At 41.4% G+C, this 23,855-nt stretch overlaps 1 protein-coding gene and 1 long non-coding RNA gene across 15 annotated transcripts in view; one reads left to right on the top strand and one right to left on the bottom strand.

The window, feature by feature from the left end:
* The window catches only part of LOC122231427, a 174,678-nt gene that overhangs the window by 99,631 nt on the left and 51,192 nt on the right, over positions 1-23,855 (bottom strand). Inside the window, exons 3-4 of one of the 3 annotated variants that reach the window (XR_006208669.1) lie at positions 15,241-15,371; positions 1,637-1,738 (exon numbers count right to left, since the gene is read on the bottom strand). The exons of 1 other annotated variant lie outside the window; for it this stretch is intronic. This is a non-coding gene — a long non-coding RNA (uncharacterized LOC122231427). Of the gene's footprint in view, positions 1-1,636; positions 1,739-15,240; positions 15,372-23,855 lie in introns of those variants that run through there. One more of the 3 variants, XR_006208667.1, reaches the window with a different exon arrangement.
* IRAG1 (inositol 1,4,5-triphosphate receptor associated 1) overlaps positions 1-23,855 on the top strand; it is a 119,669-nt gene that overhangs the window by 87,736 nt on the left and 8,078 nt on the right. For 11 of the 12 annotated variants that reach the window (XM_042959459.1, XM_042959456.1, XM_042959455.1 and 8 more), the window contains 8 exons: positions 927-1,067; positions 1,554-1,685; positions 3,862-4,003; positions 9,782-9,831; positions 10,363-10,470; positions 12,857-12,921; positions 21,679-21,795; positions 23,203-23,337. In XM_042959459.1, coding sequence (XP_042815393.1) covers positions 927-1,067; positions 1,554-1,685; positions 3,862-4,003; positions 9,782-9,831; positions 10,363-10,470; positions 12,857-12,921; positions 21,679-21,795; positions 23,203-23,337 — 890 coding nt within the window. The remainder of the gene's footprint in view (positions 1-926; positions 1,068-1,553; positions 1,686-3,861; positions 4,004-9,781; positions 9,832-10,362; positions 10,471-12,856; positions 12,922-21,678; positions 21,796-23,202; positions 23,338-23,855) is intronic. The other variant, XM_042959453.1, reaches the window with a different exon arrangement.

The following is a 23,855-nucleotide window of genomic DNA, read 5'->3' as shown; positions in this document are numbered from 1 at the left end:
AATGAGCCAAGGTGTGCAAAACTCACAGCACTGCTAGAATATAGTAGATGCTCAATGAGGAGTAGCTTCCTATAGTGCCATCATTGTTGTTATTGGGTCAGTTAAAGGCCTTAAATTCTCTGTCTGGAGATGTCTACCTACCATGGGCCATATCACATGAACTTCAGAAGCTCAGACAGAGTTAGCTTACCCCAAGGGTGTAAATCTGCTATCTCTTGACTCAGGGCAAATGAAGGCCATGGTTTCCTGTGTAGAGACCATCTGCCTATTTCTCCTCCTCAGTAGTTTCCTATTATACCAGGAATTTCATGTTTGCTCAAACCACCTTGCAAAGTTTCATTCATGCATCCTGCATTTTTGGCATGAAATATTTGTTCCAGGATACTTTTCCTAACAGAATCATACCTGGCCTTATTTAATCTCCTGACACCTTATTAAAGCTGCTTTCCATATAGGATTTGTAATACTCAGGTAAGATGCTGGTTGAAGTTTGCTTTAAGACAACACTTCTTACATTTTAAATGGAGTTTCTTTAAATACAGTGGTTCTATGCAAAACCTCCAAAACATACATCCAATGAATCCTAGCATGAATCTAAACTGCTTACACAATGAGCTGAGTTTACCTAAACCTAAATACAGGATATTTTCTTAAAATTCAGGTAAAAGTAAAGTGTTATTCTCTTATTATTTTCAGTAAAATGCATTTGGTCTTCTGGTCCTGAAAAGAACCTAGCACGAACCTTAGGTTATTATTTCACCATCTTTTGTGCAGTTTACTATGAAGGAGAGTTTCACTTGTACATGGCTGCTTTGGTGACTGGTTCCAGGAGCTGCTGTAAAATGCTCGTGCAAGAAACATACCTGCGACCTTATTCCCTGTAATAACTCCTCCTAGCACCTCTCCCACACTCTTGTTCCCAACAGAACGTGTTTGTACAACTGTCCTTGGCCTTTAGAAATGACAGCTACACTCTGGAATCTAGAATTAACCAGGCTGAAAGGGAACGTAACCTGACAGAAGAGAACACAGAGAAGGAACTGGAAAACTTCAAAGCTTCCATTACGGTAATTGTAGAGCCTGATTGGAGAATCCCTAGAGGAGGGACTGTCTCCTAGGGCTATGCCAGGGGTCCTGCTTTCTCAGTCACCAACTAGAGTATTCTGACATGAGAAATCAGGTGAAGGTCCTGAGCCAGACAGAGTCTTCCTCAGAGAGCTGAGAGGAAATGAGGCAGAGACCTAAAGGCCTGGTTACCTCAGGGCTGTGGGTAAGGCCTCCAAACCCTCAGCAGCTTCTCAGGCGGAGTCTAGGTGACCTGGGATGACAAAGGGAGCACCTTGGGGACCAAAGACCTGGATGTGATTCCCTTCTTTCAGGCCAGCCATGTATAGAGTGTCCACGTTGGGATTCTCCAATCCCCAGAGGAAGGTGTAGCCCAGGCCTTGCAGAGGCCGCTCCTTTCAGCCAGGATGGGGCAGGGCTCATTGTGACAGCCCAAGTCATGTCTTGGTATGTGAGGACCCCAAGTGACGTTCCTTGTCACTTCCCAGTCCTCAGCTTCACTATGGCACCACTGTGAGCACCGGGAGACTTACCAGAAACTGCTGGAGGACATTGCTGTCCTGCACCGCTTGGCTGCCCGCCTCTCCAGCCGAGCTGAGATGGTGGGGGCCGTCCGACAGGTAAGCCTCTCCAGCTTCCAGCCCTCTGACCAGCTCTGCTCTGTCCACAGTAACTAGAGCAATAATGTAAGCAGTGACAACTATAGACACCAGTTATCGATGGCTTCCTTTGTGCCAGACATCTGTATATTATTGTGTTTTATTTACTAAGAGTATTTTTGGTGGACCACTAAACCTTTGAGGTGTTCCTTGGATAAAGCTTTCTGTGGACATGCAAGTTTGGGAACTGCTGCATACTATCATCCTTTCTTGGATATTTCTAATACATATTGGCACCATCAAGGCTTTGAGAAATCCTATACTGAAAAAGCCTGTTTAATTTTTACCTGTGTGTTTCCCTAATGTATTTGACTGAAGAACCATAAAATACCTATTTTCTCATAAAATACCTATTTAACTCCCATGGAACTAGTATTTGGCAAACATGCTTTAGGAAAAACTGCTTTGTTTCATTTAAGCCTCCCAGCAATCCTGTAAATATCCTTTCCCCCTGATGAAGACATGAAGCTTCAGAAAGGTAACAGCAAAAGTAGTGGCAGAGCTAGGGTGCAGGCCCAGATCTGGCTCCCTTTCAGCCACTTTGAAGTCCTAAAGCTCATAGGGCACTGCCCTGGTCCAGGATGGTGTCATAGGATCAGACTGCCTGAGGCCTTATCTTGGCTCCACTAGGATTCACTGTGTGACCTCAGGCCAGATACTGAACTCTCCATGTTCCAACTTCTCCAACCAATGAAGATGATGTAGTATGTGCCATAGAGGGTTACTATAATACTTGCAAAGCACCTAGATGTTATTATCACCGTTGCTAGTACCGTGCTCACCTATCCTGCCGCACTGGTTGCATTAGTAGGGTGTTCCTAGAGTAGAGCCTAGAGCAGTCCTTGTAGAATGAAGGAAGGACAAGCCAGTGGGCTGCCCCACCCCTGTGTTCTTCCGGGGAAAGGGCACCTGACTCAGCAGCTCGCCCAGGAAGTCACTCTGGCTGGGGGAAGCAACAAAGGGAGAGCTCAAGGGAAGTGTCTGGTCCCAGCTCCTGGCTGCAGGGAACTTTTCTAGGGAATACTCATTGAGTATGTCCCGCTGTGGCCAGCAGGCCCTGGGCTAGGCTCACCGAGGGATCCAATGAGGATAAGCAAGGGAAACTCTTCCTCATTCTGTATGGCCCTCCCAAATGTGTTTCTTGGCCCATGCACTGTTCATAGAAGTCTTCAGCCTTCTCCACATGGCTTTCCCACCCCTAACTTCCATGTCTTCCATGTTGGTCCTCATCTTTCTCTCTGGTCCCACCAGACTGGTCCTGGCACTTGTCTTCTCTTTCCTAGTTGCACTCACTGCCACCAGTCTCACCCCTTCAGTCTAGTCTCCACTGGTGGCCTATGTCACTTCCTTACCTTAAGATATTTGATGGCTCTTTTCCTTCAGAAAAAGTCAAAATTCCTTAGTGTTCCACTCAAGGTCCTTCACAACTCAGCCCTAACTACCCTTTCTTGTTGGAAACAAACCCAACTGCTTACAGATTTCTACGTAAGTAGGATGACCTGTACTCTACTGGTTTTCCAGGCAATCCTGACATGTGCCTACTGTCCCAGCATAATTCTTTAAATTTTTTTAAAAGTAGGCTCCATGCCTAACATGGAACTTGAACTCACAATCTCGAGATCGAGAGTTGCATACTCTACTGACTGAGCCCAGCATAATTCTTAATAGCACCCCTTCAACTCTTCAAAGACTCCTGTCTGAAGGATAGATCCTCACCTAAGTACAAGCCCTGTGATGCTCTGCTTCTGGACCTTTATTCTTGGAGTCCACTGGCCTGAATCTTTTTGTCTCTCCTACCTATATCTTCATGCCCAGATGCTGCCCATACCCCACATCCACTTCACTCTACCTCCAGGAAGCTTCCCTGACCCACTCTCTCTGCAGAGAGGACTTTTCCACCTCTCATCTCCTCAGGCATTGTGGCTGTGCTTGTTCTTGTCCTCCCTGAGTGCAAGTGCCTAAATCCCCCTCTCAGCTCACATCATAGACAGCAAAATCTTAGAGGGCAGAGTTACACCTAAGATTGGTCCCTGTATCCTTTTGATTGTCCCATCCCAGAGCCTAGCTCAGAGCAAGCAAGTGCCAACAAGCCTTTCCTCCAACTTCCCTGTGTGCTCAATGCTCTCCTTTCCTTCAGGAAAAGCGTATGTCAAAGGCAACAGAGGTAATGATGCAGTATGTGGAGAATCTGAAGAGGACGTATGAGAAGGACCATGCAGAGCTCATGGAGTTTAAAAAACTTGCAAATCAGAATTCAAGCCGCAGCTGCGGCCCCTCTGGTAAGGAACTGGGCTCCTGCCCTCATCTTGACCTTGCAATGTGGGTCTCTGATAGCTCTAGGCCAGGATCACATCTATTAGTACAGCCCAAGGACATGCTTTTAGTTGAGCAAGGCTCACTGCCCCTGCCCAGTGCTGCCTATGGGGGCCTCACAGCAGCTGCTTCAGTGAGCCTAGAGGCCTGGAACCAGAAAATATGAACAGTCCCAAAGCAACTCCTGACACAATTAACCACAGCGGTTGACCGCTGATGTGAAGCCCACAGGCTGCAAGAGCTCACTGTACTTGATGAGAATGACAGACCTCAGACTTTGTAGTCTTTGTGCTTTGGGACCAACACATACTAAGGAATTTGAGCTTTATCCTAGAAAGCAATAGATTTTAGTCAGGGAAATGACATGATCATTTATGGAATTCAGAACATTCCTTCTGATTACAGTGTGGCAGTTACATTACTGGGGTAGAGCCAAATACAGGGAAACCCACAAAACTGCTATTACAACAGTCCAGGTAAGGGATGAGTGTGGGCAGTGGGGGTGGCATGAGGGCCTGGCTAAAGGAGATACTGCTGAGATAAATAGCAGATTCATGGGAAAGACACATGTTTCAAAGAAATAATCTTTTTAAAAAATGTTCTATACAATTGCTATAGGAGCACAGAGGTGATTCTGCTTGAAGGAATCAAGGGAAGTTTTACAGAGGGACAGCATCTGGGCAGTGTTTCAAAGTAAAAATAGTAGTTCTCTAGGCAAGAAGGGGAGGTATCTCCTGGGTAGAGGAAACAGCATATACAAAGATGTAGGGTTTGGATGGGAAGACCATGAAACAAAAGAGATGTGGTTGAAGTGTGATGATGACAGGTTGAAGGTAAGACTTGGTAGGCCAGGGCCACATGCCAGGCCATGCTAATAATTTGGGCCTTTGTCCTTAAGGCAATGAGGAGGCACTGGTGAGTTTACACCACATAACATGGTCAGATTCTATTTTTAGAAGATTTCTCTCACTTCAGAGTGGGCAACACATTAGGAGCGTGTAGACACTGATGTCTAGAAAGACAAGTTATGAGGCACTTGCAGCAGTCCAGGACGAAGAGGACAGTGACCTGGATGAGGATCTCTGCTTGGGAGCTGTCAGGGTCTGGGCTCTGGCTGATGAGGATAGGACTAGCAGAAGAAAACAAACCTTTTAGTGACAGGAATCCCTGTGGAATGCAAACATCCGGGTTACCAAGAGCAGGAGGAGGGAAAGTATAACAGATGGAGAAACCTTTATAAACAGGAGGTTTCACAAGTTTCCTGGGGAATATCAGTGACACTTTCCAGAGTCAAAAGGCAGTGTACACATGCTCCAGACTGTCTGCTTTCGATCTTGACAGCAAACTCCTGATCCACAAGCATCTGGGCTTCTAGCAAACTGCTCTCTGTCAGTGTTAGGAGTTGGGGAAGTTGCCACCAAAGAAATCCTAATACATGGGTTCTTGCATTATTGTCCTGGAAGGTACAAGGTCTCCTATAAACTGCCTTATCCAAGATTTATGGAATGAGCAGTTACCCATTCATTCATTCTAAAGACATTTACTGAGCACCTTTGATGTGCCCCCACATGATACTGAAATATAGAAATAAAGGACACACAGTCACTGAGATCCAAAGGAACTCCCAGCCTGTGGGGAAAGGCAGAGCAGTAGAACCATCCCAGTGACAGCAGTAAGCAAGTTCCTATGGGGAACACATTGCAGAGTCCCACATTCAGCCTGGGGATATGAGAATGTGCTTACAGTAAGAAGGGAGATGGCAGCTGAATGTCAAATGGTGAATAAGTGTTTTTCAGATATTTGTTCCCACTGCATTGTTTTTCAGCCTGGGCTGGTGTAGAGGAGCCAGCATCCACCTAACAGGTGTGTCCGTTGGATACTCTAAGACCATTCCCTAATAATGTTTGTTTTTAAGCCTTTACATGACTACTGGCAATCTTTGTCTATGCCTGAGACTCTGAAGACTACAGTGAAGTAAAAATATCTCTTATTTAAGGAAAGGTGCTACATATTTAAAAAATAACATCAGTTATTTTTTTCTGAATATGAAACATACTAATTACCTACATTTTGGATTATTTCCCTAAGATGGATTTCTGGAAGTGTAAATACTAGCCTGGGGGAAAGCAAATTTTATAAGGCTCTTCAAGAAAACTCTTTTCAAATAACGCATTGATATTTCCATGTAATGGGTAATAATAATGCTCAGTTCATTGTGCTATTGATATTCTTGTCCTTTCCTTTAAAAATATTTTTGACTTTGATGGTCAAGATTATATCTCATCTCATAGTTTGAATTTGTATTTTTGGCCTTTTCAAATGTTTTTTGGACATTTGTATTTCTACTTTTGTAAATTCTCTAATTATATCTTTTGCCTACTTGTAAGATTAGTATTTGGTTAATTTGTATGAATGCTTCAATATATAAAAAATATTTTCTGGTTCTGCTATTTTGGCTGACTGAAAAACTTGAAACTCCTTGACCACAAGTGCTTAGATGTTTCTGCTAGATAAAATAAAGCAAACATTAGTTTAAAAGAATAGCTGAATCCACAGGAAAAGAAATTGAAATACTCAGATACAAGAAAAGAAAAGAGAACTGAAACCTGCAGCTTCCTTGGGTACAAGAGTCAGCTTCAATCATCTCAGTGCTGGGCTTTTGCACTTGTATGCAATCTGAGATGAGGTCTTGGACACCCATGACTGAGAGTTGACTATGAGACTCCTACAGAAAGTTAAGATTTTGCAAGACTGCATCTTTAGACAGAACTTGAACAAGAAAAAAACACTCCTCAAACAGCAGAGACACAAATCAAGGAAGTCTGTTTCACCCTGTAGTAGGAAAAAATACTTTCTCCTTTCTTGTAGGAAAAGTGTATGCCATGACAGAAGTTGTGATGCAATATGCAGAGAATCTGAAAAGAACATCACAATGATGCCTGTAGGGACTCTGTCAGAAACAAACATAAAGCCACCCTGGAGAGGCACACCCTTCACGCAGGACACACAAGATTCTGCTCACTGAAACCTCACTGAAGATTATTTTACAGTATAGAATTATAAAATACATAAGAAAACAATCCACCTTGAACAAGAATCATCCACTAAACAACAGGATTATATCCTAAGGATTGCAGAAAATAAAACAACCTGATAATTTTTAAAAGATATGTTTAAAATTATTAGAGGCATCAAAGAATGAATAAAAAACATGAGAATAAACTAAAATTATCAAAAAAGAATAAAATAATAAAAATAAAAAAGGAAAGAACTCCTAGAAATGAGGATATGAGGAATGGAAATTAAAAACTCAGTATATTAGGTATAGTAGGTACTATAGTGGAGGTAGTTACTATAGTGGAGATTCTAGATCTTCTCCTTTCGGGCACACTTCTCCCAAGTTAGGTGATGCCGTGTTAGGTGAATGCTGTGTGATTTGGCAAATAAAATGTGAGCAGAAGGATATATGTCACCTTTGAGCTGAGGTCATTAAGAAACTAGTGTGTAATTTGCCTTATATTTCTTCTTCCTCACATGACAACCATCACTGCTCCAGAATAGTAGAAGCTCCGTTAGTCTGAGGAAATGCAAAGTGAGGAAATGCAGAGCAGAGCCTTCTGCCAACTCAGAAGCAAATGAACATAAACAAATAAATTTTTATTGTTATAAGCCACTAAGACTTTGGGGTTGTTTATTATGGTAGCATAACCTAGTTTATTGGTACAACATTTAAATCAGACTGGGCACAGTTGAGGACAAAGATTAGTTAACTGAAGATAGATTTGAAGAAGTTACCCAAGTGCAGTTCAGAGGGATAAATTAATCAAAAATATAAAAGAAGGCAGACAGCCTCTCCTCTGTTGTCCTGTCCACAACTCCTTTGTGGTATATTCAATAAACTTACATTTCCTTTTAAAAATACTAAAGAAATGTTATAAGATATTATAAAATATGGGATACAGAGTATAAAATGAGAAAGTTCCAAATACGTTTATTAGCAGATCCACAAGAGGAGAATGGGAGAGAGAAAGTATGCAAAAAGGTTTTCCAGAATCTGAGAGTTTTTTGGAACTAAAGAAAGACATGAACCATTGGATTAAGAAAGCACAGTGAATTCCAAGCAGAAGAGATAAAAACACATAGAAGATGAAGTAAAAATTTTAAAAGTAACCAGAGAGAGAAGACAGAGGATTTACAAAAGACAGATAATTCTGAATAGCAATGGTGGTACCAAAAGACAATGAAGTAAAAGTCTTCAAGGAGCTGAGAGAAACAACTGTCCACCTAGAGAAAACAGGGCCAGCTAAACTATGATGCAAGCCTACAGTCCTGGTGAAGATATTTTGAGACAACAACTCAGAAAGTTTACCTATTACAGACCCTTGTCAAAAGAATAACTAAAGGGTGTGTTTAGGAAAGAATAAAATCGAGATCAAAAGAAAGGAGGAGGATGCAAGAGGTAATGGTGATCAGACATTTGTAAATGGGGGTAAATCTAAACAAGCATTCAGTATTGAAAACAATAATCATAATAATATGGGATTACAAAAACAAAGTAAACAAAACTACTGAAAAGCAACATAATTTGAAATTTGAGGGAGTTATTGTTTTAAGGTCTAATTAGGAAAAGAATAGAAATCATGATTAATTTAAAAATTTGAAGTCATGTAATATGAGGGCGCCTGGGTGGCTCAGTCAGTGATGCATCTGAGTCTTGATTTTGGCTCAGGTCATGAGCTCAGGGTCATGGGATTGAGCCCCTCATCAGGCTCTGTGCTATGCATCGACTCTGCTTAAGATTCTCTTTCTCTCTCCCTCTGCCCCTCTCCCCTGCTTGTACTCTCTCATAAATAAATAAATAAATAAATAAATAAATAAATAAATATAAAGTCACATAATATGTTACAAATTTAAGTGGGTACATTAAAGATTAGAACTAAAATGCATAACTTCTACACCAATGTGCAGGCTGGAAGGGGTGGTAAGTAAAAAAAAAAAATTAATGAAGTGAGGTAAATAGAAAAACAAGGGGGGAAATGTGCTTTTTAAGAGACATACCTAAAATACATGGATATGAGGGACAAACAGATATACAAGCTAGATAATATTGGTCAAACTGACACTGAATTGAGCTTTCAAAAACATTTCTCTGCACATATTAGTGTTTTCTGGTGGCAGTATTATCCAGATGTGGTAGAAAACATTTTATATAAAATATATCATTTAATATATGTACTAAGGAGATGAAAATACAGGGTGCTGGTTTCCTTTGTTCCAAATTTTTTATAGATGACTTATTAAAACCACTTTGTCAACAATTTTCCATTATTTACTGATACCACACCTTCCCTGCTCATAATTTCACTGACTGCATGTCCCTTAAATGAGCAAGAAATAACCCAAAAGCCTTGGTATCACTATGAGTAGTTTTTCACATACTCATCAGGGCATTACCAGAGACTGTGCAGCGGTGTCAGGTGGATATCAGGGGTCCAAGATGGGCTTCTCATAGTGCCCAGAGGAGTTAGGATAAAAATTCTGTCCAGAAAAGTCCCACTCTACAGATAATTGTCTCAGGGGGTAGTGTCAAACTCAGTGTTCCCATCACTTAGGCTCTTAAACTATTCCTTGAGGGACAGTTCTGACAAACTGATATCTCAGCTTAGTTTCTGGCTACCCATTTTCTGCTGGAGCCTACTCTAAAGACTTACCTGACTTCTCTTCTCTGTTCCCTCTTGCTGCAGAAGATGGGGTCCCTCGAACAGCGCGGTCCATGTCCCTCACACTGGGAAAGGTATGCATGTTCAAGGAATACCAGGGCTCCCAAGGGGATTACAAGAGACGTTGCCACAGTCACCCAGAAAGTCATTCATGCTTGGATCTACAGGTGCCAGAGAACCTCTGGACAGGGTCTCTAATTCAGCTTACCACACTTGCTAGTTCATCCTTCAACTTCTCTTGCTCATGGTTTCTCTGACTGTACCATCCCCCAAATGAATACGAAATGATGCATAAACCTTGGTATTCCTAGACTTTTCATACACTATCCGGGATGTTATCCAGACTGGGGGTCATTTCTTTTCCATTTCTTCAGGATATAATGTAAAATAAGAACATGTTGAGAAATCACTCACCACTAACAGAAAACTTGGGTCAACTTTGGCCACTCTTTCCACACCAAGCCCCAACACCATCACCACCCCAAAGCCAAATGTCCAGTGAATGTAATTACAGCATTAGGAACTAGTAGGAATTTTCCAGGCCTTTTGAACTGTGGATGCTGTTCCCTCCATGACAGTGGGCCTGGTCACTTCTCTTCCCACAGAACATGCCCCGTCGGAGGGTCAGTGTTGCAGTGGTTCCCAAGTTTAATGCCCTGAACATGCCTGGCCAATCTTCCAGCTCATCACCCATCCCCTCCTTACCAGCCCTGGTGAGTATAATGATGCCCGCCTCCCAACCCTCTTTAACCTCTCCCTCAGGGTCACTACTATGGGGAGTGGCCTACGTGGCAGCAGGATCAAAAAGGAGAGGAAATTCCCAGCACAGATTCTAGAGTATGGGCTAAAAAGCTCAATATAGACCACGTCCCATGTCTTCCACTGCCCTGAGTAGAAGACTCGGTATCCTTGAGCAAGATGCTGGCAGCTCAAAGAGTATTCTTTGTAAATCATATTTCTTTCCATGTTTAAGCCACAATCCTCTAAAGTGGGCATGATGTTTTTCTTCCATTCTGCAATGGGTTTAAATACCTGAAGGTTTCATTGTGTAATAAGTGTTAGAGCTGAGCTTTTAACCCTAGGCTTTCTAATTCCAGGGTCTGAGTTCTTAAACCCAATGTTATCCTACATCAATTCTTTGCAGCATTAAGAAATGAAACTACTGAGGGGAAGGGGCAAAAAAAAAAAAAAGTTACAGAGAGGGAGGGAAGGAGGCAAACCATAAGAGACTCTTAAATACTGAGAACAAACTGAGGGTTGAAGGGGGGTGGGGGAGAGGAGAAAGTGGGTGACGGGCATTGAGGCATCTGTTGGGGTGAGCACTGGGTGTTGCATGGAAACCAATTTGACAATAAATTATATTTAATATAAAAAAAAGAAATGAAACTACTGGAATGCCCATTTAATAAGAGATTGATTAAATATACTTGGCCCTAAAAGGGGTTCCTATGCAGTCAAAAATGACATGAAAAATGTCCATAATTTATTATTAATAAAAAGGAATTTAAAAACAGTATATACAGTACAATTCTGTTTTGTAGGGGTTTTTTAAAGAAGTATATTTTCTATGTGTAGAGATAGTGAATTCTGTAAGACTATTAATACTTGTTATCTCTGGGCAATGATAAAACCACAAGTGATTTTTATTTTCTTCTCAATGCCTTTTTATACCTCTATAATAAGAATATATTGCTACTAATCAGGAAAAAATTCATTTCAGTTGTTTTAAACATACACAGTTCCTATATAACAAATTATTTTCTACATCCCAGGCTTTTGTGGATCTGGCTAATATTATGTCAAACTCTTCTAATTCTTTCTTCAGTTGCTTCTCTATTCTGTGTCCATGCCTAGCACTACTCTATAAGGAAACAATCTGATTGTGTAAGCAATAGATAAAATAGATTCGAGCTCTTTTGAGCCAATAGGTAGCAGTAGCTTCTTTCACCTCTTTTTCAATCATCTGTGAAACTAACCTAAACTCCCAAATCACCCATTAAAACAAAGCAACCTAAAAAAAAATTTTTTTAAAGGAGCTTAGGGAGGGCCAGTTAGTGTGTTTAATAGACCTATTTCTGGTACTATACTAAATGTAAGAATATGTTTTCTAAATATACAGTTGACCCTTGAAAAATGCAGGGGTTAGGGACACCCACCCCCATGCATATAACTTTTATATGCATATAAAACCCGCATATAACTTTTGATCCCCACAAAACTACTGATGATCCGAAGCCATAATTACCAATAACATAAAAGTCAATTAACACATATTTTGAACGTTATATGTATTATATACTGTATTCTTACAACAAAGTGAGCTAGAGAAAAGAAAATGTTAAGAAAATCATAAGGAAGAGAAAACACATTTATAGTACTGTACTGTATCTATAGAAAAAAAAAAATCTGTGTAAGTGGGCCTGAGTAGTTCAAACCCGTGTTTTTTAAAGGTCAACTGTGTATTCCTTTAGGCTAAAAGTTGGCAACCAGGGATATGTGTTAAAATCACAGAAGGTACTTCTAAAACATTGCCCAGGCCTCACCCCAAGATTCTGAATTGGATCAGTACTTAAAAAAAAATCTCCCCAGGTGATTCTAAGGTGCAGCCAGATTTGAAAACCATTTCTTAACCCAAATCCATTACAACAAAACAATGTGGTAGTCCTATGGAATTTATTATAAAGACATTTCTGATGGCTTGGGGTTTTAGGAATGACAGGGATCTCCTGAGGGTTGTGCTTGGAGCTACATCTCCAGGGCAGTGATGGGCCTGTGTTTGGTAGGAGACCTGCTGATATTCAGTCCAAGTCAGTAAACAACCGTCTAAGAACTGGATGGCTCCCCTCCAGAAGGGAGCCTCAAGATGTAAATTCTTCACTCATGAAAACTTGGAAGAGGGGAAGTAAAAGGTGCATATTGCATGGGCCTCAAGGGGCACTAAGGAATGGAGCCCCCAATGGTTGGGCTTGATGCAGATTAGAAAGCAGGGGAAGAGGTGGGACGGCAGCAACCCCTTCCCAGCATTATCAGAGACCTAGCAGCTCTGGCTTCTTCCTTCCTAGCTGATCTTCAATTGCCTGTCTCCTATTTTTCATTCAGTCAGAATCACCCAATGGGAAAGGCAACCTACCTGCCACCTCAGCACTGCCTGCACTTTTGGAAAAGTAAGTTTGTTGATTTTCCTCTTAACTTTGGGGATCTCTGAGGAAATTTTCCCTAACTCACCTTTCCTCCCATACTTTACTCTTAAAAAGTGATGGAAAGCAAATTAAGTTCTAAGGGAACTGAGTGGGACTCTGAGACTCACAAAGATTTCAGAGTCAGTTTGCAATCTGGACCAGGAACATGCTATAGCTGAGTCCAAGTGTATCTTGATCTCAGAAGAGCCCAGAGGAGATGGAAACCTTCTCTGTTGGTTAGAATTCTTTGGGCTACGGATACAAGAAAGTCCCAACTCAAAGAGGCTTAAAAAGTTAAGTCCAGAGGTAGATCATTTCCAGGTGTAGTACAGCAGGGCCCCAGCTCGGCCTCTACAATTTCCTTGCTTCTGCTCACTTTGTATGTTGACTTCATCAGCAGGCTTGTGGCAAATGGCTACTATTTTCAGGTATTCCATCCAGACATGAAAAGAATAACAGGACTATCTCTTCTCATGCTTCTTTTTTATGGACAAACCCAGAAACATTTTTAAAGTCTTCCTTAGTAAATTTGGAACATGGTTCCTTCCTAAACCAAACACAGGCTTTGGGAATGGGATTGTCATCATGGGCTTAAATGGTGCCCTGGAGATGGGGACAGAGGGTCAGTTTCCCATGAAGCAAGATGGCTCTGTGAAGAACAGTAAATTCCTGAGCAAAATCACATGGCTGTTAGGAAGCAGATAGGAGAGTGAGTTCTGGATTGGCAATGAATAGTGTCTGCTCTGCTTAATTTTTCTAGGCATCTATGCAATTTTCAGGTCTTTTCATCCTCAGCCAGAGCAAGGCAGGCTGTTTCTACACACTCAGAAGAGTTTATAACTTGCTTTTCAAATTCTTTCATTTGCTTGCTAGAAAACATCTGGATCACAGCTGTCACCTCTCAGAATTTTCCCTCGTGTCTTTTCTCACTTGGTAGAACATACACCTTTATTCTTCCTTCTTCTTTGCCTTAAGACAGGTTTAGTCCTTCATTTTTCATTGCTGTTAGAATAGTTTTGCTTGACTTGGCAAGGAAAGTCTATGTTGGGCCCCTTTTCATTATAGATAACCTCCCAAGCTCCCCACTCCCAGAATCAGTGTATTCTGCTCACCTCTCAGTATATGCAACCACCAACCTATCACTCCATAATGACTCATCCCACTTCAGTCTTGAAGTTTGTCTAGGAACTCCTCACTCTGATACCTCACCCTGTATAAGCTTACTGTTCCTTCATGTTGCATAGGGTACTTTTGTTTCTTTCTTTGTTTCCTTGGCTTCTTGATAATTACAAAGAAATTAAAAAGGGGTGACAAACTAACAACCATGTGGAAGTAACCAAGGTTACAGAAACTTATCAAGTCCGTAGAGTCATAATGTCTACTCCATGATCTCTGAATCTCTCCCAAAATGGTCACTTGATTCCCTGAGTGAAAAGCACACTAAAATTCTCCCTTCCAATCCTGCCTTTGGATACACAAACCCCTTCTCCAGAAGAGCCACCAATAAGGCTCTCCATTCTTAGCCTACAGAATCAACCAAGGCAAAAGATCTATGTCCTAACTCTTTGAAACAGACTTTAATCATGATGGATCAGGACCTGGACTCTGTAGAACTATTGCTCAGGCCAGCTGAGAGCTTTGGTCTGAGGCAGTGGGGATCATCAAGAATCTTAGCTATCCTTGGTAGGAGAAAGTGAGATGGAAATTAAGGACAGCAAAGCATCAGCCCCAAATCAGAAATGACAACAGGATGGGGATCAGTAGTGGCATCACCATTCCAAGGGTGAGGATAGAGACAAGTCAAGCAATAAGCTCAGGAAGGTATCTACAGTTCACCCTTTTCTATCCAAAGAGACCACCATGATATATTACCCATGCTGTGGCTATTGGGGATATACCCAGCCTATAAGGATGGCTGCAAAAAGGGGAGGACATATTCAAAGAGGAGGGATTCAAGACTAACAATAGCTTTTCTGCTCTAGATTTATAAAAGGTGCTGAGTGGTTTCCATCTGAATTCATGAAACTAGAAACATTAATAGATTGCCAACAGGCTAACAATGAGGCAATCTGTGACTGAAAATAAGTTCATATCTTCTATTCTAACACAAGTACAGTCAATTCTAGCTACCTTCTCCATAGTGTTAAAGAGAAAAAAAATACATTATAAGTTAATATACATTGTTTTCTAGATTGTTACAATGAGCTTGATTTAAAGTGATTTCACATTTCCCTAAGTATATAGTAACTAACTAAGCAGGAAGGGAAGTGACTAAGCATGTGAAAAATGATAAGATGAAATTACCTGTGGCTGCTTCTCAAGCAAATATCTGAGAGCTGATTGCACTGACCAATGTGATTTGAGAGAATTCTGAGTGTTGTTTTTGTAGGTCACCTCATAGTAAATTGTTCTTCACTCAACAAAAGTCTAGAGACCTGTGGAATTAGAGGAAGATATAGAGAGCAATATTTAAAGTTAATCTTAAAGATTAAAACAGAAAACAGAATAAAGCTCACAATGAGTTCCCCAAGTAGGAAGAGCTATTTATTCATAGACTTTTATTCTGTCATCCTCAACAATTAATCACCAAGGTCTAAGCATCTAGAATGCACTCAGAAGCTCACAGTCTAACGGGAAAGGCATATGGGAAACAGCCCAGTATAATACAATGTGATACCATAAGGAAGTACAGGTTGCTAAGGCAACAACACACAATGAGTGCCTTAACCCAGATTTCCTATAGGTGGGGGGAGGTGAGCCTCAGAAAATGTTTCCTCTAGGAATGTACTTTTAAAGTGAAGGCCTTTTGTTTCAAAGGGGCACATGCACCCCAATGTTTATAGCAGCACTATCAATAATAGCCAAAGTATGGAAAAAGCCCAAATGTCCATTAATGGATGAATGGATAAAGAAGATGTGATATATATATACAATGGAGTGTTACTCGGCAATCAAAAAGAATGAAATCTTGCTATTCACAACTATGTGGATGGAACTAGAGGGTATTATGCTAAGCAAAATTGGTCAGTCAGAGAAAGACAAATATCATATGACTTCACTCATATGAGGACTCTAAGACACAGATCGGATGAACACAAGGGAAGGGAAGCAAAAATAACATAAAAACAGCGAGGGGGACAAAACAGAAGAGACTCATAAATATGGAGAACAAACAGAGAGTTACAGGAGGGGGTGTGGGAGGGGGGGTGGGCTAAATGAGTAAGGAGCACTAAGGAATCTGCTCCTGAAATCATTGTTGCACTATATGCTAACTAACTTGGATGTAAATTAAAAAACAAATTTAATTAAAAATTTAAAAATAAATAAATTAATTAATTAATTAAAAAAATAAAGTAAAAGCCTTTAAACCTGAAGGCTATGTAGTTTAACCAAGTGAACTGGAGTTTAACAATGTTCCAGGCTCTGAGGCAAGAAATGGAGTAGTCAAGGAATTATAATAATGATGGTGGTGATAATTACTATTATTATTTACAGCATGCTTACTTTATGCCAAGTCCTATTCTAGTTGCTTTACATTAATGATCTCATTTAATCTTTATAATACACCCCTGAGGTAGATATACTATCAATATTCCTACTTTACAGATGTGGCAACTGAAACAGAGAAATCACTTGCCTGAGTAGATAGCAGAACTCATGCTTTTAACCTCTTAATAGACCCTCCAACTAGAAGAATGGAAAGAAGTTCAGTATGACTGGAGACAACAGGATGCATTTAAAGGCTATTTTTATAAGAAGCCTTGTGAGCTACGGTGAATGACCTGATGACTGGCTGGCCATGGAGTAGTGTGGGGTGAGAGCAGAGAGTGTACACAGAGCAGTTCACTAAGGGATTAGAAAAATCATGGATGTGAATGATATATGGCATTAGTTTCATAAAAAGAGTCATTATAATGATATATTACAGAGAAATATTCACTATAATCTCTAAAATAAATACTTTTCTACATTTTTGAAGCAGCCAGGGTAAATTGCTTAAAGGCTCTATATGACATCAAATATGTATAGTAAACAACTCCCCTTTGCTGACAGTATTCTGGAATGAACTGGCCCTCCATCAACTAGTATTGTACCCCAGGAATCCGGGACTGAGTAACAGGAATAAGGAAGGTCTTCTAGCTTAGTTCCCCTGGCTGAGCTTGTCTGAGAGGGTCATGGCAATGGCAGTGGCTTAGAGACATCACTGAACCCAAAAAGGTAAGATCTGTCCACTGGAAAGAATTGCAGTCACTTTCAAATATTGTTTACCACATACCTCCCAGTTAAACAATACATTTTGACAAAGAGGCCCTCGCATTACTGAGAACTGAGCACAATGACAAACATTTTTGACCCAGTGGACATGAGAAAACAATGAGCCTCATTTTAATGAATCATCCCAGAGAGAAAGCATGCAAGAATTCAGGCTGGGAATAGATGCCAAGATCCATGAGTGTTTGGCCCAGAAATCTCTAGGGTGGGCACAGGCTGTGCTCAGCTCCAAGTTGACAGCCATGAATAGAGATTCCTTCGGCTCAATCCAAACACTGGGTTCTCAGGAAATAGCCATTTACAGAAAGTACCTGCCCATTTTACAAGATTAATAGGCAGATTGGATAAGCCACAGTGAAGCCAGTGTAACTCAACAAACACTTAAAGGCACTTACTGTATGCTAAGCACCATTATAATTCAAGTGCAGTCTCTCTCCCTGTGATCCCAGTCATATGGAGGACGGACATGTATATAAAACATAAAAATGCCCTCTTTCTGAGTTATGCTGTAACAGAAGTACCATGAGGACATAGAGGAAAGGAGAGATCACCTTTAAACAGAAGATACAGGAGAGGTGAAAACACTGGCAAAGCTTCCACAGAGGAGACGGTATTTGATCTGAATCTTAAAGATACACAGCAAGAAACCTCCAGGTAGTTAGAGAAGATATGTAAGGAATGATTAGCTCAGTCTAAGAGTCTAGAGATAATAACAAACATTTTACATATTGTGTGTTTCCCCTACTTCCCACTCAATGTCCATTATTAAAACAAAGGCTCTCCCAACCCATCTCACATTCTAAACAAGCACCCTTTAAAAGAAGGGCAGTGTCTTAAGCCATGGCCCAGTGTAAGGGCAAGAATAGCTTCACTCAGCAGGGACCGTGGAACCTCACACACCACTCAGAGCCCCAGAAAAATACTTCTATTGAAAGGGAGAGCTCAAGAAGTTGTGGAAAATGCAGCTTGACATGAATTTAGAAGACCAAAGTGAGATTCCCAGCCAGGCCCACTAACCACCAATAATGTGAACTTACACAAGTCATTTGCCAGGTGTCAGGCTGCACAGGGTCAAATTCAAGCTTTACCACACACTGGTTGTGTAATCTTGGGCTGGTGATTTAACCTCTCTGAGCCTTGGTTTCCTCACCTGTCAAACTGAGAACCATAGTATTACCTATCTCATGGGTCATTCATGAATCTTAAGTGAAATCTTACCACAGAGCCTGATACATAAGATAAATGTTAGCTCTTATCATTGAGAGGGTCAAGTGAGAGGATGTATGTAAAAGCATGTTAAGAACTAAAGCCCCAGAGGTGAGCTGAGTCAGACAGGGTGATCAACTCAACCTGGGTCAGTTGAACTCTGGACAGAAGACCCATATGTTTAAAGGGTCACTGAAATGGGTTTCCTGGATCTACCAGGGAAAAGATTTAGTCTCCAGAGAGCAGTGACCTGAGGACAGTGAAAGTTTGAATTCCTTTGATTCTGAAATGTCAGAGTAATATAAATCAAGCTCTCCATTAAAGATGTAAATAATCACCTGGTTATTTATCAGCTTGGATATTTTTATGGATCAGGTTTGAAAGAACCTCAGATTGCTCTCAAAATTTACCAATAAATTTGTTACATAACTAATTGTGATGATGATGATGATGATGATGATGATGATAATAAATATCAGTTGAGTAACATATTCCAAAAAATTTACTTATATATTTTTAATGTTTATTTATTTTTGAGACAGAGAGACAGAGTGAGTGGGGGAAGGGCAGAGAGAGAGGGAGAGGGAATCCCAAGCAGGCTCCACAGTGTCAGTGTAGAGTCCAATGCAGGGCCTGAACTCGTGAGTGGTGAGATCATGACCTGAGCCAAAACCAAGAGTCAGACACTTAATTCACTAAGCCAGGTGCCCCCTTTCATTTCTTCACTAATTCCTATCCTACTATCATCAGGTACATATATTATCCTCATTTTACAGTTGAAGAATCTGAAGTTCAGTAAGAGTTAAGAATTTGCATATATTGGAGCTGGAATTTGAACCCATGTTTGCCTCATGTAGGTTCTTTTCCTCTATACTCCACTATCCTCCTTCATGCATGTTTGTCACTAACCTCTTAGGTTGTCAGCAGCAGGTAAAAGAAATTAAAAGCCTGATATCGCTATTTCATTTCTAACATATAAATATATTTCATAAAAGAATTGCTTTCCCTGCCCTTGGCTGTAACTATGTTTTTCTTCTCTGTTCCAATCATTTGCACAAATAGGAAACTGCACATTAGGCAAAGGTCACATGGAAGGGAGTGGATAATGTAATTTGCAAAAGGAGAAATGTTATGAATAGCTGATATTTTTAGAGTGTTATCTTTCTTGTTCACAATGGGTTTTGGTTTCCATCCTGATGAAATGTAAATTTTACAAGGTCTGAGGAAAACTATGAGGTGGGAAACTGATGCCAAGAATGAGAAAATATAAGGCTCACTCGTAAAGCCTGAGAGGTGCGGGCAGAGAGCAGCTGCGGTCTTTCAGAGTCCTGGCTGAAAAGCTCAGCTCACTGTTTTGTCTTGTTTGAGGGCTCCTCCAAGACATGACTCCCATTGGGATTTCAGACATGTAGGTGGGCTGCAGGATTTATAGGGGAGGCATGGCCATCAGGATACTTCCTTTAAACTCATGCTCCCATACTTCAAATGGACTCCTAGCACTGCCAGCCATCCTACTATGATTTGCTAGCATATTTGTTTTCCTCCTTCTCACATGACTCATTCATACCTTCTCCTCTCTTCTCAAACGTTCTTAGGCCTCTCTGCCACTCACTCTCAGCATATGACCTTGTCTTACTTACATTTTATAGAGAAAATTTAAGCTATTAGATAGGAGCCCTCCTCTCTTCCTTCACCAGATCCCCAGCCCAGCATCTTCATCTCTTTCCTCCCTTTGGAGGAGAGTTTATCTACCTTTCTAAGGTAGGTCTTTCCTACCTCTTTTTTCAAATAATTTGTTCCTTTGGTCATCCCCTTTCTCTCATCCCTTCGACTGGAACATTTATATCCAAATTCAAATGTGCTTTCATCCCTTGACCCACTTCTTCAGCTATGTATCGTCACAACACACTCCTTTACTCTCCTTTCCAATCAAATTATTGTGTCTAGATCTTCCTCTTTCTCATCATTTCAATCTGTCTTTGGCTCCTATCATTTCACTAAAGCTCCTCTTGACCTCCATATTATCAAATCTAATAATCACTTTTTCTGGACTCATCTGTCGTGGACTCTCAGAAGTGAATGTGTGACACACTTAACTCTTCCTCCTTGACATGCTCTCCTCTCTTGGTTCCCAGGACTTCACAACTCTTCTGGTTTCCTCTTACCTCTCTGGCTGCTACTCCTCAGTCTCCTCTGTAGGTTCTTTCTCCACCTGAGCTAACAGCAGAGCTGCTCAGAGCTTGGTTCTGGGTCCTCTTCTCATGTTTCCTCATACTGTCTCCCTAGACAATCTTACCCATTCCCCTGGCTTTAAATGTCATCTATATTCTGATGACACCAAACGGTATCTCTAGCCTCTAGAGCTCTTCTCCAACTCACTTTGGTATATCCAACTACCTACTTGACATCTCCACCTGGATACTTCACTGGCATGGAAAATTTATCTTGTCCAAAAGCTAACTCCTGCCTCATTGCCTCTTTTTAGTTCTTCAAATATCTTTGCATCTATTGTGTCTCAGGGTCTGCACATATCCTGCAACCTCCCCCGAGGATGATCTCCCCTCTGCTACAGATATGGCTGACTTTTCACCTTTCAGGTCTGTGTTTCAGTTACTCCACCTCAGAGAGGTCTTTTATGAGCACTCAATCTAAGAATATCCTCCCCTTATTGCTTTCTGCACCAAAGAGTTTGTTTCTTTCATAAAAGTTATCACAATCTATAATTAACTACATATTTTTTTTCCTTCCTCTTTTGGGGCATTCTCTCCCGCTAACCTCATGTTGAAAAATGCTTTTTTTTTTTTAATCATCTGATGTATCCCTAGCACATTGCAAGGTGCCTGTGACTTAGTCAGTACTCAGTAGATATTTAAATGAATGAAGCAAAAGATGGACTACAGGAATGGAATAACTCTGAACATTTTGGTCCACCTCCACATTCCTAATCTAAGTTCTGTGGAGCTCCCAAAAACCATCTGTCCACTTATAGCATCTCCTGGAGTAAGAATAAAGGTGGATTTCGGAGCATGAAGAAAAAGGGACCTGGGATAATACCCAAACATTATTTGATGTTTGGATGTCTAGGGAGGGTTCTTGGGCGAGGACCTTTATAAAATCTTGTCTCAAAGTAGAAGGATTGAAATGAACTCAATCAAGAATGAGTTTCCTCACTTCTGATCAGGAATCAGGCCAAAGACATGGTTTGGTTTTCAGACACTGAGTCTTTCCCTGAAAGGACACCCTGTACTTCCCTCTTCTCACTAGTGGAAAGACAAATGCAGACCCAGATTGTGAAGCCTCTGCTCCCATGCCAACTTTGAGCTGCGTGGAGATTAGCCAGGAGACCACGGCCAGGATGGAGGAAGAAGCTTACAACAAGGGGTGAGTCAGACTTTGTCCACCCAGAGGTCACCTGGTAGGTCTCAGAAGATACCTTCCCATGTGCTTTTCCTGTTTCTTAGAGGATTTAGGGAAGCAACCAGTGGCCCTAGGACCTCCTTGCTTCAGTAAGGAACTACTGAAAAGAGCAGTACTGTTCCACAGGAAGGACAGGAGGAAGCAGGGTAAGAGGGTGTGGTTAGGCAATAATTAGACTGCCCTCTTTTTAGGCAGAAAGCCACCAGGATGCCACTGCTCAGAATGGTCTGGAACTAAGGCCCCTGGGTGGGTTCCTCTTGGTGGTGCCTGAGGCTTCCTGACACGTGCTCAGAGGAGTCATATTGCTACCAACAATCTCAGGAGCAGCTGTAACTCTACTTCTTAGAACTTCCCCTGCCATCTCTTCTTCCTGTAAACTGGAGTCCCCTCAACTTCCAAATGTCCCCTATTGAGCTTCAATAACACTGTGGCCCACTGTCAGTCACTGAGGGGACGGAGTACTGAGGAGGGCCCAAGTCCAGCTAGGTAGAGAATTATCTCTAACATAATTCTGGCATAGCATCCTTTTCTTCACATCCATTTCTACACATCCATTTCTTCACATTTCTGTGAAGAAAGTCTTCACAGCTTCTGAGAGAGACATAGCTTCCCACTTACATGGAACTTGTGGGCATCTATATGGCAGTCATATACAATGTGGTGGGGTTTCCCTAGCCAAACTGAGCTTGCCTTAAACATTCAGCTGTAAGACAATCAAAAAGAATATGTTCAGGGTAATACTGATCCTAGAAGAATAACATCAGAAGGATGTCTCTTGGGAAGCCATCTTTTTACCCACAACTATCCTCTATACTAAGCATGTATGGGGGTAAATACCTCCTTTGACTTTGTAAACATTTACTGAGTACCTCCCTAGGCCTAGTATGTGCTTATCACTTCCATAAAACTTCCCAACAAGTTATTGTGATGGGTGTCACCTTCCCTAGGTCAAGCTATATGCCTGGCACTGCCTCAAAACATTCCCATAGCCATGAAATGGGGGCCACCCTGTCCATTTTATAGGTGAAAAGCTGAAGCAACCAGGTTACACAGAAAGCAAACACACTGTTCTCCCTGCTGAATATTTTGTAGGATAAGAACCCAATCAGGAGACTCTGCACCTCCATTTTTCCCTGTCAATTTTGCCACATATTCACATATAAACAGGAAAGATGAGTGAGGAATGAGGGGAAATTGCACTGACATGAGCCACCTTGGGATTCAGTGGAGCTTCCCAGCTTTTTCCTGTTGTGTAGAACTACAGGAAGTGTATAATTATTGGAGGTGTTCAAGTTCCCACCTCTAGGAACTCAGGAAAGGATGCTCTGTGCCTCGCCTTTCCAGACTCCATTGTTCCTTTTCACCCTGCAGATACCAGGAAGGTCTAAAGAAGACCAAAGAGCTTCAAGACCTGAAGGAAGAGGAAGAAGAACAGAAAGGTGAGAGTCTTGAGGAAGCTGAAGAGGCAGAAGAAACTGAGGAAGAGGAAAAGAACCAAAGAAGCAGGTTGGAGCCCTTGCCATTGCTGAAATGGGTCACAATTTATTTAACTGCACAGCATCCTGAGAGGTGCTACTCCAGGGCAACAGTGGGTCTAGGGCCCAAGTGAGCAGCCAATAGAAACCAAGAAGGGCACTTATTTTGGGAAAGAAGCAGAGGAAGGAGCCAAAATAGTTAAAAAAGAAATGTTTTCAAGAGCTGAGGGGTCAGAGGTGGTCAAGAGTGAGGCCAACAGCAATCAAGAACTTAGGACTAAGAAACTGACTGGAGTCCCCCCTAGCCCAACCACAGTTAGCTCATTTCTCAGATATTCCCATGAAAGAGCCAAGGTTAAGGGAGCTGTCATGAAGCCTTAGAGGTGGTTTCTTACAGGAACAGAAGCAGAGAGAACACATAGGGGTAGGAGACCCACTCAACTTGGCAAAGGTGAGTCTCCAACAGGTTCCACTTGGATTGGAAATACTTGGGCTTTCTTTTTTGATATACTTTATACTTCGAGTGTCTGTTTCCCTAAATCAGGGGAA

The sequence above is a fragment of the Panthera tigris genome, chromosome D1, assembly GCF_018350195.1.
Source record: "Panthera tigris isolate Pti1 chromosome D1, P.tigris_Pti1_mat1.1, whole genome shotgun sequence".
NCBI classification, from domain to species: domain Eukaryota; kingdom Metazoa; phylum Chordata; class Mammalia; order Carnivora; family Felidae; genus Panthera; species Panthera tigris.
The sequence above is the reverse complement of the archived record's forward strand: the minus strand, read 5'-3'. Positions and strand labels throughout refer to the sequence as shown.